Raw genomic sequence first — 17439 nt, 5'->3', positions numbered from 1 at the left:
TATATATATATATATATATATATTCAACCAAGCCTCTTGGGAGGTCAAAAACTTACAGCCATGGGTAACTAGAATGGCCTTCATCTTTTGAGACCATAACTCTCTTTTCAAACATTCCATGGACAAAAAGAACTTGGATAAACTTGAGGAAAAGATGGAAAGAGAATCTTACTTTATGGACTCAAATGATATGCTCTATTGTAATTCGTTTGGATAAATATATAACTAGACTGACTTCCATTGTTAACTAAATAGGAGTAAGCATTGCCAGTGCCTAATCTAGTGGTGTTAATTTATGAAACAACCAAAAATTTAATTCTGGTTGACCTGTTTAACAAACTTGTCAGGGTCAGTTTGGGTTCTAATTCTCAATACATTTGAAAAATTAGGTCATGTCCAAGTCAACCTGCTAGCCCAAAAATGACTAGCATCCCCCCTGCAAATCTCACCTAATCACCTGCACCATGCTTACATCGCATCCTGCCCACCCCATGTATCTCTCCAGCACCGTATCATATCGCTTTGCTAGACTCTCCCCCATACCTCATAATCATGCTCGCCCCTGCCATCCTTGCCTGTTCTGGACTTCCTTGGGTCTGCTTGTCAGGTAGAATGAGCCCAAGTTTGGGGTAGGTTTGGTCCAGCATCATATTTTTCACCAGTTTATGTAATTGAGAAAGGTTCAGGTAGGGTCAGACGAGGGCATGTCAATTTCGAATTAGACTCGAACCCAACCTGAAACCTATTTTGACACCCTTAACCTAATCTAAATCACTCACTTTTTAATATGATCTGAGATACCACTCAAATAGAAGAAAATCATCCAAAAAAAGGTAAGACAAACAATATCTCTTTAATGCCATATGTCATGACACGAACTGATATGACCCATGGCACCACACTGGTTATATCATGCTAAATTATGGAAAGAAGTAGAGATTGGCCCTAAGATCTAGTTGGAGAAATGCTATGAAATTGAAACATCCAAATTATGTACAACACAAAGTCACTACTTAATATAAATATATAATGGAAGACTATTGAATCTCATAAATAATTTTTCTATATATCATCCAGAAAATATAAATAAATCCGAGGTCTATCTATAATAGCTCTTGGTAACAAAATTGTACAATAAAAATAAAATTCAAGCCTGCAAAAAAAAAAACCAAAATGCATACCTACAACCTAAATCAAATTATAATATTAAAAACTACTCAGTTTACTTACCTTTTCCCTAGCCTAAAAATAGAAGGAAGTGTGTTAAAACAGCTCAGTAGGTGCTGTAGGTTATGACATCCTAAAATAGGAATCAATAACTCAAACCAAAAGAGGTGAAAGAAAGGTTAAATAATAATAATAACATAAGTATTATATAAAAAGCTGAAACTAAAATAGGTAATGATACTAAATTAAAATAAAAACATTTAATAAATTATTAAAACTTCACTAAAACAAATTGAAAAATAAACAAACATCTCATAGTAAATATCGATATGGCCCTCAGGCTTTAACTTCTAATACATAACAAATAACAAAATTCCTTATTATTGCCAATAGAACCCATTCTTAGTAAATGTCAAAATAGCCCCAGGCTTCAAAACCTCCAAAATATAACACATAGCATAATTTCTTCCTTCAAACTACTCAAATATTTTGAACATAGATATTAAAAATAAAGTGAATTCTACACAACTAAAGAGATGTCAGTGTTATTTTATAATTCTACAAAAATGCTCTAATAACTATCAAAATAAATTTACACCCAACGTTTTATAATTTGTCAAAACTATCATTTCAAAATTCTATTATATATAGAGATTGTGTATAACACCATTATGAAGCCTTAACTAAATTAAGCCCTATTTTTAAATATTAAAATAAATTTTGAATTGATAAAAATTGTTGGTTTTTAAAACCACCCACTAGAGAATCTTGAATAAATACTCAAAATTATCAGAATAATCATACCAATAACATATAAAAAATTACGCATATAAAATTCACCAGAATTTGAGAAAACCATGTTTTCATAAAATAAAGTTATAAATTACGCTAGAAAAATCCCAAAGACCCTGAATTATCAAAATTTGAGGTAGGAAAAATGAAACATATGTTTGACCCGAGCAATTTTCAAAACTGGGCTATAAGTTGAAAACGACCCGAAGTAGCCTGAAATAGAGATTTTCTCTCTAGAAAACCCTCTCTCTCTCTCTCTCTCTCTCTCTCTCTCTAACTAAGAGGCTACTCAACTTAAATGGATCAATTGGAATAGTGAATTTGGATATTTTAAATATTAAAATTTGTCCTAGCGCCATGGTTCCAACCATGACTCTTCTTTAAAGTTCCTACACGCCACAACACCACGCTAGAATCAAAATGATATATATAAACACAGTATACAACTATAAATAAAAGCTAGAGAATTGAATAATAAAACTAGCCATTACTGTGAAAAAATTAATAGAAAACTTATCAATATAAACTAAGGCCACATCCTATACTGTTAATCAGCATGCTCTTTTCCTTTTCCAGATTATGAAAATAAAATGCAGAAAAACAATGTGCCAAAATAGCTCAGCATGCCACGAACACTAATATAAAATTTTAATATTTATTTTATTAAATGCAGTATAATAAATCAATTTGCTAGATAAAATAATAAGAGCATAGTAGTTATCCAGAGATTTAAGTAATAAACTGAGCATCAAATAAATTGAAATCCATATTATATAATGGAACATAACTGATTTCTCTCGTCCTAAATAGAATCTCAAATGATTTTGGTCTCTTATTACTCCCAATGTACTTATAGCACTAGAATAATATTTTTACCACCAGAACATACCTTATTGGCACAAAAACATGACTTTTTAGTCACGAGAAAAGTTTTCTTCTTTCATAACAATTCCCCCTATAATTTCTCAATTCAACCAATAAAACATATAATTCAATCACATAAATACATATTTCATCATATCGTAGCAATTAAAGCATAATTGAACTTATATTAGAATTGCACATATTTCTATTAAAATTCCTACTAAGTAAAAAATTTACAGTTTCAAAACATAACCAAATTATTAAAGATTATGTAACATATTATTTTAAGACTTTAATTATACAAAAAAATTATTTTTTAGAGTCCATATTATTTTCTATTTGATAAAAAATCATATAAATTTTAAAACCCCTAGTATAAATTTTTTTAAAAAAATATATTCATAAAAATTATGCAGTAAAAGTTTTACTCATGCAAAGTCGTTATCATTATTTTTGGGTAACAAAAATATAAATTTAGTTAAAAAATAAAAAAAAACTTCATATTTTTAAAATCTAAGATAGACATAGTTTGACCTACTTCGATTTTGATAACTTTTTAAATTGCGCCATGTTGACCTTTCTTTTGCCCTGAACCTTGGATCAAAGGGTTGACCTTGTCAAATTGACCAAGTCAGGCCCCAAGACCACCTCCCTTGAGTTCAATTGGTCAATTCAAGCTTTATTTAAATATAAACCCTATCTCTCACTCAAACCCCCACTACCTTGGACTCAATTGACTAGGTTGATCAAGTCAACCTTTGACTAGGTTGACCAAGTCAACCTTTGACTTGGTCAACCCAAGTCTTATTGCATCAATTTGACCTATTTAGGTCAATTTGAACCCCTTTTAATCAATTAAAACCATTCCTATGGTTCCTTTAACTCAAAACCATGGCTAAACCCATCTATTTTCCTCCTAATTGGCTCTAGATTTAATCCCCACTCCTTATCATAACTCGAAGCCTTTAAATAGATGTTTTAGGGTTTATTAGAGTCTCTCTTGAAAGTGACTCTCTCCCTAGAATTCTCTAAGCTGGAAGCCTTTGGTGTGAGAGTTCTCCCCACCTTTTTCCATCTTTCTCGAGCTAAAGTTACCCTTGAGACCTCGCCGGTGGTGATCTTCCTGCGAAAGCAAGCCTAGATCCATCCAAGGCATGCTATGGGCGATCCGTAGCTCATTAGATCGAGGATTCAAGAGGAAGAACCATCATGGACAATCTACAAGCTCAGATATTTTAAAATCTAGAAGATCTAATGGTAATAATTTCTCAAAACCTTATATCTGACTCACTACACTTAGACCAATATAGCTTTCTAATAAAAGCTTTTTAGAGCTTCCAAATACCTCCCCACGACTTCTGTTTATGTCCTTAATCTAATTTTAAAATTTTTCAAAATTAATTCAGTCATCCTTGAGAACAAACCCTTTTTTGTTTCAGGGTTACGGAATCCGGTGTGCATGAATTGCACTAATTTTGAGTCGTTGATCTTTAAAATATATATATATATATATTCTCATAATTCACTAAATTTTATGTGTTGTAAGTTATATGGGTTAGCATTCTACAAATTTTATTTGTTTGGTGGTATAAGGGTCATAATTCTCTAAATTCTATTTGATATGAATTGCTTGTTTATTTATTTTCTCAATATTGTTATTTGATTAATTCTTGATAAATATAATTATTATTCTGCTAAATACAATGATTTATTCCATTACTTTTATCACTAAATTAAATGCTTAATAATGGATTCATTTGAAAATTTAGATTGGTAAATATGCCTTGCTGAGTTGTGTCAGCTCATAGTTATTTTGCCTTTATTTTTAAGGTATCAGAGAGATAAAGGGCCTATTGAGAAGTAGTGTTAAGATCTGATCTGAGTTTATAGAGGTATTTTTTTCTTTTGATTTTTGTATAGTCATGACTAATTAGTTTTATTATTACATCCTACAACCTAGTATGCATCCATGCATTGTAGTTGTATATTCATTTTGATGATGAGATGAAAAGATAATTTTATGAATGAATTTATTTTCAGTATATTGGATGTTATTAATAGCTTTGCGATCATTGTTATTTGTTCTAAAGTTTAAAAATTGGACAAAATATTTTGAAATTTTTTTCAAAATGTAGATTCTAGGGCTTGCATGTTATAAATCAACATGATATGACCAATCTTATGTATGGGTCTTATTGGGTTGGGTTGTAATAAGTCTCTTACCATAATTCACCATGAGAATCAATAAGGTTTTCTCAGTCATCTAAGGAAAGGATCGATTACTTCCATTGACTTATGTTTATCTATATTAATATTAAGGGTTAGAATAGTCAGTAGAATTCTCTATACCATAACATGAGATGCCCAAAAGTATTAGGATATCAAAATATTAATGTTTTACATGTTCTTAAAGGAGTGATACTTAAAATAGTTCCAGGTGAGGACAATGATGTGAAGTGACCAAGGATTATTATGATATGATGATGTTAGATCTTAAGGTATTTGTTATGTTAAAATATGTAAGGTAAAGATGAATTTAAAAAAATAACATGACTTATTTTTTTTCCAATATACATGGTGATTAAGTTTTTAGCTCATCATCCTGGAATATAAATATAAGACTATATCAGCATCAAACCTATGTTGATGCATATCATGATATACTCTTTTGAGTTTATATATGGACTATGCTACAACTTAAGGAGATGAAAAAAAACAAAAGAATTCTATACACATCCTTTATAAGCTTCTTAGGATGTGCCTTTCTACCTTCATATCATCATTCCTTGTAGACTCACTTTTGTATACACTTAAGATGTTAGATGACATTCCTCACCTAGACAAGATGTTAGTCTAGTAAGGCTTTCAAAATGAATGATATATGTTCTTCCCAAATAAGAGTGAACTATAGTGCACAATTAGTGGTTGGTCAATTCTTAATACTATCTAGTTATAATTGATTTACTCTAATAAAAACTAGCTAATAATTATTTGTGTCCAACATGGTTATCCATTTAGACCTGCAAGTGGTGCTTACAAGCATCAAACATTAAGCATCTTGGCGAGGCTAATAGAATTTCAAGTACATCAGTCGAGCAAAGCTGTACACATTTGATCATAAAAAATGGAGACTAACAATGCATTCATATCTCTTTACATATTCATTAATAATTTGATATAAAATCAAAGGACGTAGTAGGATGGGTGGAAGCAAAACTCATTGACAAAGTTTCATACATTAAAGCATGGGATGCTAGTTGCAAGGCCATCAAGGCCATATTTGGAAGTTGTGAAGAACCATATTGGTCTTTGTTTAGGTTCATGGAGGTTATTTAATTTGTTTAATTTCGTCATAAGAGGCTCTATTTACATAGGGCAGTTTGGTCGTTCCAACCAATTCAATCATTCGTTCTAGGCCTTTTGGACCATTAATAAGCAGATGGAGTTAATATCTTCCATTATTAAGCATAGAAGATCAATTTTTGTTGGAAATATATAGAGGAACTTTGCTAACCTCTATTCCTATTAATGCGACAATGGGTTATTTTAGTAGCATTTGTTGTTAAGCAGTTTGAATGCAATGAGTTTTGGTGGTTCCTCAACAAAAAATTAAGAGAAGTAATACCAGAAGTTCTTGAATGATAAGATTTATGCATAGTTTCAATCATCATGTTGCGAGGATATCTTACTTTAGGTTACACATAAACATTATCCCACACTTGATAACTTTCAAAAAGTTATATGGGTAATGATTATGTTAGATGTAGAGTTGGTATAGAAAAAATGTACTCAGCTTTTAATACTGATGATGCATGAAAAGTTTTAGAAATATGTGGATTGTAGCAAGTTATGAGTTAATAGAAAGTGTTTCTAACAAGTTTCATCATTTGCAATTAAGATATATGGAAGGTTTTTATATGGGACAATATGGAAGGCTAATACTTTAAAAATTTTCAATGTAGTTTTAAAGCATGCTAGAGGTTTATCAATTCAAACTCTAATTTATTCAGTCTACTATGACATTGTAGCTCTTTTTATGAAGTGATTGTTAAATGTGTGTGAGCTTGAACAATCTAATTAATTAAAATTTGCCCCTAGGGTTAGTAGCTATTTATAAAGGCTAGCTAATAAATTTGTAGTGCAAAAAATGCATGTGAATAAAAATTTGAAAATAAAAAAATATTTTAAAATTATTAAATTAATTTCATTACATGAACTAATAAGTTTATCAATAAAAATAATTATAATAATGATCATTTACATATTGACAAATTTAATCAACCATGAATAAACAAAGTTAGGGGGAAGAAAATATCATAATATTATAATAAATTTTTCTCAATGCTTACCTTACAATATGTCCTCTTCTAGGAAAGCATAAAAAAGAGTAATGCTATTGGGTTCATCTCCAAATTACTTGGAACTAATTCAGAAAAGAAAAAAAATCATTATTCTTTGTAAGAAAGTAATGCTCAATTATCTTTCCTTAGAACAAAATTTATGCTAAAATCACCCAAACCTCAAATGAGACAACTTGGAAAGTGTATAGAATTTACAATTTAAGTATAATACCAAAAAAAAAAAAAATCATGAATTCACTTTCATTGAAGTGAACTCTATATAAGTCACATAATTCAATACTATCATGAAAATTTGAGAAAGAAATTATGAGATTAAGGCTTTGTTTGGGATGACTTTCTCAGCTTTATAATACAAAAATTAAAATTTTGTATTAGAAACTACTTTAAGAAACATCAAGAAAGCTATCCCAAATGAAGGCTAAGATTTACACTTATGCTTTTAAAAGCACCTAATAGCTACTAATGGCTTTGTAACTAATTTCAGATTAAAAGAAGACTCCTTACCAAACTTGCAGAAGGATAAGAAGAGGAAAGCCCTTGGCATTGCTTCGCATGTCGAGGATAATCATGGCTAAGCAAGAAAGCAGCAATGCATCCATTTCAACCAATTTTTTTATCTTGTAAGAAAAAAATTTCAATTAAAATAGTTGATACAAATTAAGGCTTCGTTTGAGACGGCTTTTTTACTGCTTTTTGAAGCTTCTTTTTCGTACAAACTGCTTCAAAAAGCAATAAAAAAGCCATCACAAACGAAGCCTTAGTTGTTGATAGAAGCAAAAAAGAGCACATAAATTAAAACTTGAACTAAAAATCATCACAATGTATGATGGCCAACCTCACAATACATTGTTTCCCAATCCAAAACTATGGGCAACTCTAAATCCACCTCTAATTAAGCACCAGGGACTATTATTGGTGCAATATTTAACTCTGAATATTCAAAGTAGGAAGTAAAAATAAATTGTTGCAACTGCCAACATTTAAAAGTGAAAATAGATGTTTCTTACCTAAGAATTCATATTAAAGAGCTCTTACTTTTGTTGTTCCTTGTCATGTGCAATTAAGAATAATCAACTAATTTAGACTTTTCCATAGCTAGTAGTTCTACCACTTTATTAGTTGTAAAATTGAGTGTTTTAAGGGCTGAGCAATTTTTAGCAATTATATATATGCCATGCTGTCTATGATAATCAAACATAAGAGCCTTAGTCACACGTTTACCTTCATCATAGCAACCCCTCACATCTAGAGATAGAAAAGAAGATAATACAAATGATTAACCCCAAAGAAAGCAAAACTACAATGTTTGAAAGAGATAGAAAAGTAAATAACTCATTCTCCTTTTCAATAACATTTAAGTGAACTATTGAAGACCAAGCCTATATTTATGTGCTCATAAATCCCATGGTAGTTGATAATACATAGGATTAATTGAAGCCCAATCAATATGTCACACTTGTAAACTTAATGCTCGACAAAGATGTATTGCATTGCCACAAAACAATCATTATCATTATTCAGATGTGGTCCATATGTGTTGAATATTATGACAATTTGAATTTCTAGTATAGAAAAATCAATAAAACCACAATGAGTTCAAATGTATGATATTATACTACATAAAATAAAAAGGAATAAAGTTTAGAGTTTGTGAAACGTGAAAACAAACAAAGCAATTATAATTTGTAAATACAATCTTTACCTATGCCATGCTAGTTATGATGTTAACAATCATGTGAATGCCAAAAGTTTGGTAGACTTAAAAAAGATTCATTTAACTCTTCCAAAGATTCACATGCATGATTTGCATAAGAATGTTGCACTTGCTTGCTAGTTTCTTGTGGCTTTTGAGCAATGCCACAAATAAAGTGGTGAATTACTATATACATAAAAAAATATTGAAATGGATGTATATCTTAGGCTAGTTACATAAAAAATACTAAAATAACTTTATAAAAAGAATGCTTTATTTATTATAGTTCTAAAAAAGAATTGGAAGTCTCAACTAACCTTTATAGTGTACAAAATAAAAGACATTGAGTGAGAAATGTGTTTCTTTTTTCTGTTGAATAGAAAGTGACAAACAAAACCTTCTATTTTCTCTATGATATATAATTTACATCATAGAGAAAGTAATTTTAAGTCATTTTCTCCAACTTTCTTGACTATTTTTATGATGCATTAATGCGTACATTTTATATTTTTGGTAAAATATATGAGGGCAAAGCTCATTCATTTACTATGATGAATAATCACAAATAATGATAAAATTACAACTCAACATAAAAACAAAATATATGAATAACTTGAATAAATTAAAAGAAACAAATATAAGAAAGACAATTAAATTTGATTTACCAACATAAAATAGATAAAATTAATAAAATTAAAAAGCTAAATTACTTTGATAAAGTATATTGCATTAACATCTAAACCATAACTCTCACCAAGGATGAACATAATTATTTTAACAATCATCATCAACTTGTGATACATGCAATTGAAGGTCAGTAAATTTTAAGGAAAATAAAATGTTAAATAAAATATATTTAAAACCGCAAACTATAAAGCCACTTGTATAATTATTGGTCGCGTCATCTAATTATATTTCTATCATGAACTGTAAAACCACATGCATGATACCTTGATTGAATGAAACATAGCTCATAAAATAATCATATTTCTCCATAAAAATCCATTGCACTAACTCCCATTCAATTTTGATAAAAAAATCACTTTCTAGAACACTATGTTGTGCATGATTTTCGCATGTAATCTCTAAAATAACTTATCATGTTACTATGTCAAATGATGCTTATAACAACAAAATGCTTCATTTAACCTAACCTGCATTTATAAGAAATAGTGGCTAATCTTCATAAAGTTTCTTATGGCCATGATCACCATCACTATAAAATAAGGAAAAAGAGAACTGCCCAAACTAACAACATCCACAAGTGTTGTAATAATGTTATGTGATGCATATAAAAATTTTAAATATGTGATGCTAAAAGATGGCAAGCATGCCTATATATGAGTAGATATAATTAATTATTAATGTATTCACACTAATAATTAATATGGTTGTTAGAATAGGTTTTGTTTGGGACCTTTTTTTATTTTTTGTAAATTTTTTTTAGTACAAAAATCTCTTAAAAGTAGAAAAAAATGTGATCTAAAATGGTCCCAAACATTTTAAACAAACTTTTTTATAAACTATTAAAAAAATTATATGTTATAAACAAAATTCAATAAATATAACACTCGTTTTTCAAAAGGAAATTTTCATTCCTTATTATCATGTTAAAATTAAATAATTAAAATAATCATCAAAATATTAAGCAATTAAAAGATTAATAACATATTACAAAAGAAAATAATAACTAAAAAAATCTCATAAATTAAAATTATTTTGAATATGATTTTTTTATTTTAAATAAAAAATAAAGTCTCCTTGTAGCTGACGATTTTCAACAAATGGAGGGTAAGTAAGCATCGTTGGCATGACGGCCTGATCTGAATATTTTTTATTATTTAAATCTAGAATAAGTTTGTTTTTATAATTTAGCACTCTATATCCGAAAAGAAATTAGGCGGAGCTGCCCGGGCCGGATCCGGCTGTTGCGCGAGCACATGATTGGCAGCTGAAATTCTCGACAGTTTGGTCGCAGCGGAAGCGTTCCATCATCCCTACCAGTCTCGGGCCACCAGTCTCAGCTATTCCTTGTTCCCTCCACGGTCACGTGGTTCTGTTTCTTCCTTTCCTTTTAGCTGAAACCCTACTCATCTTCGATTTTTCCAAACTCTGCCTTCCCGATCTCGTCCCTCAATGGAAGCTCGTTTTGAGTCATGAGGTGGAAAGTTATCCGCTGCGGTTTTCATGGCGATGCTGCTGAAGAAGGTCTGGGAATCGATGCTCAGCCGCTCGGGCTCGACTTCAAATTCGGGTCGTGGATCTTTGGATTTTCCAGCTAGGCCTTTCTCAATGGGGGCATTTGACCAGCTGCCCACTGATGTGCTCATGCAGATTCTGAGAATGCTTGGGCCCAGAGACGCCGCAAAGGCGAGAGCTGTCTGCTGGGCATGGAAATCGTTGGCATCGGACAACATGCTGTGGATCTTCTTTCTCCATAATGGAAAGGAGCCTTGGGATTCTGTGGTGTTTGCCGAGTCGCACCTACGGGTTGGGTTTCGTTCCATGTAAGTTTCCAGTCTTTTTCTGATGGACGCTGTTGTTCCATTGATAAATCGTTACTCATTGTCCTGATTATTAAATAGAATAGTTTAGTGAATCAAATTTTAATATTCCTTAGGAGGATTAAACTTTATATTCATACATAACTTCATACCGTGATAAAATGAGCCCAGAAAACTTGGATTGCTTGATTAAGTAGTGCTTTGGCTTGATCCTGATTAATCCCTCGCCAATCAATTCGGCTAGTGGATAATCAGATCCTGATAGGCAGTGACTGCTTTTTTTTTTGGTTCTTTAATTATTGTTTCCTCATCTTTGGTCAGTTTCACTGCCAGTTTCTTGTGTTTTTTTAATGTAGAACCTTCTTATGATGGTGCATTGTGGCTGTTGAATGATCACTTTGACGATCCTTCGCATAATGAACATATATAAACTTAAAATTAGAACACATTATTTCAATTAGAACATCTATGCTCACATGCTATTAACATTTTTTGTGCACTTTTCAAAGCATGAGAGAACACTCTACACCATATGTAAATGTCTCAACCATGACACTGACTAATGGCCCTTTGAGTGTGAGAGCAAGGCTACTTAAAATAATAAAAGAGCCAACAACTTAGATCCTTCCTCTTGCCCACACACTGGTGGATTCATGATTTTTATATTTGACCCATAACCCACCGTCTCCCGAATTAAGTGTTTGTTGGTTGCAAGGAGGATTGACATTCAGGATTATGTATATCCGTAAGCTAGAAGATCTGGTAAGTTTAGGAACTTATAACTTTATTTATTTTGTAAAGGTTGACAAGAATTCTAATCTGAAATATATTATTAATCCTTTTGGAACAAATGGATGATTATTTAAATTTAAATGTTTAGATTACAATGCCTATGCTCTAGATAACTGATGTTATGTTCATTGATTGATTAATATTTTGAGTACTTTTTACATAATTACGGTTCCTTTAATATGAACTGGTTGTTTGAACAACTAATAGAGTTAATCCTATGATGATTAGGCTATTCAGACATTTTTGCTAATTAATCGCCAGCCCATTAGCTCATTAGTTACCAGTCAGACATCTAATAAGTTAATTAGTGATTTGTTGGTGATTAGGTTACTAATCAAACTATTATCTTGGGTTATGCTTGTGATAATTAGGTTCAATTAGTAATTAATGTGTTTTTTGTTAATTAATTACTAATGAGACTAGCTAGTTAACTATGCATTGTTTAATGAATAAGTTACTAATAAGTTATTAAAAAAGGTCAGTTGTTTAGTTATTTGGACAATTATTTAACGTGCAATGACCACGAATTAGCTATTTTCAAGATCCTTTAATTAACAATTAATTTCTTTGTTCTACCACTCCACTTTCTTCTTCATTATTATTTTGGTGAAATCATGCTTTGTCTCTTTGTTTGCTACTTACGGTTGTTCAAAAATAGGTACAAGTGTCAGAAGCTGCTTTGTTTTATGCCGCAGCGTTAACTAATGGGTGGTGTATGAATTCTGTGAAAATAATGATGGTTATTTGTTATGGTATTAGTAAATGATTGGCTAATCATTCTTAATATAGATAGACTTTGCTGTGGATTTTATTGTAGAAACTATGCCATTCATGTTGACCTTGAAGAGTATGACTTTGAAAGTTGCTATCCTTTTTTGCTTTCTTGATTTCAAGTATCTAGCTTTACTGTTGAGGATTTTTTGTACTATATTTAGGCATTTTTCTGTATTTATTTATCCATAAAATATATAGAAAGGTCTATGAAATAGCTCGATCTTCAGGAAGAGGGCTCGGGTACTTGATCAGAAGCAAGGTACAAGTGATAGATGTAATGCTATAGTAAGATTGGATGCGTAGCACGAATGAGCATTAGCTCAAGTGTTATTGCGCCCACCTCATAAAGTGTGAAGGGGTTCAACTGCTAGCTATGTTGAGCGCTTTCGTTTAAAGAAAAAAGGTTTGATTGGTAAGGTTATAGTAGGTAGTTAGCAATTCAAAAACAATAATATGTGATTCTAAAAGTGAGTTGAATTCTAAAATGAATACAATGAAGAATCACACTTATTGTTTCTGAATCTCATCTAAAAGATGGAAGGGCAATCAACATAGGAACTTGAAGGTTAAAATATGAAAAGAAAAATGTACGCAATATGGGAAATTATAATTGCATCCTCAGGATGACTGCTATAATTTGTTGTCCTGGTCTTCTAAAAATGGTTTCACTGCTATATTAGGAACTTAAAAGTAAATAATGCATGGGAGGAACAACTTTGAGGTGCAACTCAAGTGGCACAAATTCACCATATTCTATTTAGGAAGCGTAAATAAGGCTGTTTAAGTAAAAGGAAGCCAAGGTGAATGTAGAAAGGTTGACATGTTGTTTTTTTTTGTATGGAAACATACTTGACTAATGATCTGTATTCTAAGTATGACCAAAAAAAAAAAAAAAATCCTACTAATCTGTTACAAAATGGAATTTATAAAATCTGGTGGACTTTTTTAATGGGAAGCATTATGACCAAGATAAAAGAAGAATTTTAGAAGGTTAAAGCTTTTGTCATGATAGGGCTTTTAGATTCCATAGGTTATTGATATTATTTTTTTGCATTTTATCGCATGAAAAGCTCTCATAACATGAACCATGAACATGAAAATTACTTTGAAGGCTTTTTTTGATCGTTTTGTGCTATTATTATTTTGTTATTGTTTCGTATTAAATAAAATAATTGTATTATCACATAGATGGACTTGTTGCTTCATTGGTGTGTTCTCTGTGCTTAGTTGCAATGAGTGTGGACATTTGACATGGGTTAATGGGTATTACTAAATTGCATTTCCAAAACAAACTACAACCACATATTGGAATGAAAAGCATTTTCATTCCTTAAAGGCTCAAATATTCATTTACAAGAATGACAGTTTGCTTGGTGCTTTGAAGATAGTGTCCCATTTAGCAACTTATAATTTTTTGAGTAATCAATAATTTTCTCTAGTGTGTGGATAAAGTTTTTATTTACTAATGTTGGTGTTATATGGATTTATAAGTAACATGTCTTGATGCATCCAATTTTTGAGAAGGTATCAAACTAATTCAAAAAAAAAAATGTTTTTTTTTTCCTTGTACTTTTGATGCCATCAATTTGATGTTTAATTATGCACTGCAGGATGTATTTAGATCCTCCATCAGAGCTATCTTTCATGCATACATATGCGCAACGTGAGAATGTTCCAGGCACAATTATAATTGATGGTAAGATATAAATTACATATTTATTTAGGTCTTACATGTTTTTCAATAAAAAACTTACGATATTTCTTATGCTTTCATTTCGGACGTCTGACTTGGTTATTCATTGCATGCCGCAAAGTGTTTTTTTTTTTCAATGAATAAAGTTGAACAAAATGAAATATGATGCAATTAAGACTAGCTATTTTATGTTTTCTTTATCTTCCACTTGTGTTTTTATCTCCCTTTCTCTTGTGTCTTCTTTTAATTTCCCGTTGTCTTTTCCTTTTTCCTGCTATCTTCTCATTTTCTTTGCTGTTTACTCATTCCTTTGCTGACTGTTTAAATTCCCTGCTGCTGTTTAGTTTTCCCATTTGACTGTTTAGTCTTCCCATGTGGATGTTTGGTCTTCCCATGGTGACTGTTTGGTTTCCCCCCATGTGGCTGTGCGGTTTTCCTGTTGTTTTCTTGGTTTCCTTGCTATTGGATGCTTGGTTTCCCGGCTGTTTTCTTGGTTTCCCTGTTGCTAGCTGCTCAGTTTCTTTCCCTTGCTGATCCCTGTGCTGTTTGCTTTGACTTCTCCATGAATATGCTGATTTGGACGGGTTTTAGTGGTTGTTTTGGTGGCCCATTTATGTGGAATAATAAATGTCATTCCCCCTTTTTTCTCCTATAAATTGGGGATGATTCCTTTGTGAAATTTTTTTTGGTGGATCATCTAAAAAGCCTGAGGGTTTTCTTAGTTTGCGAACTATCTTCCCCCTATCTTCTAATACTTTGTCTCGTAATTCTTTCTATTTCTCTCCATGGTTTTCATTCCATATGCATCTTTCTTCTCTAAACTATTATGAGAACCTGAAGGTTTCTTATAAGTTTACGAGCTATCTTCTATTTTTCCTCTACTACTTTGTCTTGGTCTTCTATCTACTTCTTGTCTCCACAGTTTCCCTTCCACATGTATCTTTCTACTCTAAATATTCTGAGCTGTAAGGTGTGTCGTGCCCTATTCTTTTAGTATTTTCTGGAGGAGCATTGGCCTATGCTGGATCATAATTCTTGTGATGGATCTCTGGTTTGTCCTTTCCTTAGAGCACCTTTTCTGATTTATGATTTGCATGTAAGGTGTCATACATGGTTGTTCTGAGGGTATTTTAATTTAGTTGTTTGGTTTCTTGTGTGTCTTTCTAACTATTTTCTAAGTTTTGTTTCCTACTTAGTTTCCATCATTTGTGTTTGCTTATGTGATATTGAAAGGAAGTGTCATAATTTGCATTCCAAGTGTTCCCTTACTTGATTTTAGGACCTAGCTTACATCAATTTGGTATCGAAGCCTTAGATTGCATCAAAATAATACTATTTTTCAACATCATACATAAATCTTGGCCTCATCTCTTTGAAATTTTGTTCTATTTTATTGTTGCTTACTTGCAAGGAGCATATCCAAATTGAACTTTTTTTGTCAATCACTGCCCATTATGTATTGCTCTTTTTCAATTTCCTTTCTTAAAATCTTCTAACATGTCGTAATTAATGGGTGGGCTTGGTGCAAGAGCTTGCTACTTGCATTGTGATTTTGACATCAAGCCCTGTGCACTGGTTATATCCTTTTAGTTGCATAGCTATTGCAATGACTAAATATTATATCGGAGTGTTTCTGGTCTAAATTTTCTGATTGTTCCAAAATATATGGATTATATGCTAAATTGTGCAGAATGGTGCCTGAACAACGTTAGCAGAATTTCTTTGTGTGAGGGATTTTCACAGCATTTGATTAGGTTGCGTTACATTATTGAGCATTTGTTATGTTTTAGTATGGAAAAATGATGTCATTAATACATACAATGAAAAAAGAGTATATTCTAGAAAGTCTATGATTGTCATCAAGTGAGAGTAAGATAGTTGGAAATTAAGATTGTTTGGGCATGGTTAGCGAAAGAAGAAGAAGCACCAATAGTGCAGAAAGCTAGAATTAATGCCATTATGCTAGGTAGGTAAAGGATAGGCCCAAACTATTGAAGTTAGAAGCAGTTTAAATTGTGTAAATTAAGAATACTAAATTTGGCACCAAGAAGTGATGACTCAGCATTGCATGCTTCACAATGATATGAATTTCATGATAAATGATTATATTTGTGATAGAGTTTGGAGAAACATCTAGTGAGTATATGATAGTTGATAAATGATTGTAATTGTTTTAGCACATGTAAACAAAGAGAAGAGGAAGCACCAATAATCCATATGGTCGAACGCATAGTGTTAGTCTAAATGTATCATGGCAGTAGTTGTTCAATTAGATTCAAAATTGATGCTAAATGCAACTCCAAAAATTGAATCTATGGTGAGGAATGTTCCACTTAGAAGATTGAAATATATAGACTGAATGTCACACCCCATTTTGACCCTCTATAGTCAATCTAGAGTGTAACATAAAAGGGAGAATCTGAGCAGACCTATCTCTTACTAGCACTCATCCTGAATTACTTCTATCAATACCAAGTGAGGAGGAAACAATCAATCTAGACTCTCCCAAAATCTCAAGTTTCTAAAACTTAAGACTAAAATCTATATTTGATGTAGACAAAGGGGGGGTCAACTCATGACAAAAATAATTAGATTTTTGGCTTCCCTTGAGTCTAATAGCTCAATCCATTTGAGCTGAAATTTTAGCTCATTTATGAGCTGGTCTTTAGTTCATTTATTGAACTAAGGGTTAGCTCATTATTAGCTAACATTTTAGTTCATTTATTATCTTACTTTTTATTAAATATTATTTAGTTTTTAATGTTTCTTTTTATGGTGTCTCTTGGGTTTCCAAAAAGG

General features: G+C 31.5%; 1 protein-coding gene across 2 annotated transcripts in view; it reads left to right on the top strand.

Annotated features, from left to right (window-relative positions):
• The first annotated feature begins 10738 nt into the window (after positions 1–10738).
• LOC110110038 (actin-related protein 8) overlaps positions 10739–17439 on the top strand; it is an 82754-nt gene continuing 76053 nt past the window's right edge. The window contains exons 1-2 of one of the 2 annotated variants that reach the window (XM_020841327.2): positions 10739–11384; positions 14558–14643. In XM_020841327.2, coding sequence (XP_020696986.1) covers positions 11065–11384; positions 14558–14643 — 406 coding nt within the window. In that variant the 5' untranslated portion in view covers positions 10739–11064. The remainder of the gene's footprint in view (positions 11385–14557; positions 14644–17439) is intronic. The other variant, XM_028700225.1, reaches the window with a different exon arrangement.

This window comes from Dendrobium catenatum, unplaced genomic scaffold (assembly GCF_001605985.2).
Source record: "Dendrobium catenatum unplaced genomic scaffold, ASM160598v2 fragScaff_scaffold_1470, whole genome shotgun sequence".
Classification (NCBI taxonomy): Eukaryota; Viridiplantae; Streptophyta; class Magnoliopsida; order Asparagales; family Orchidaceae; genus Dendrobium; species Dendrobium catenatum.
This window is presented reverse-complemented; position numbering and strand designations above follow the sequence as displayed.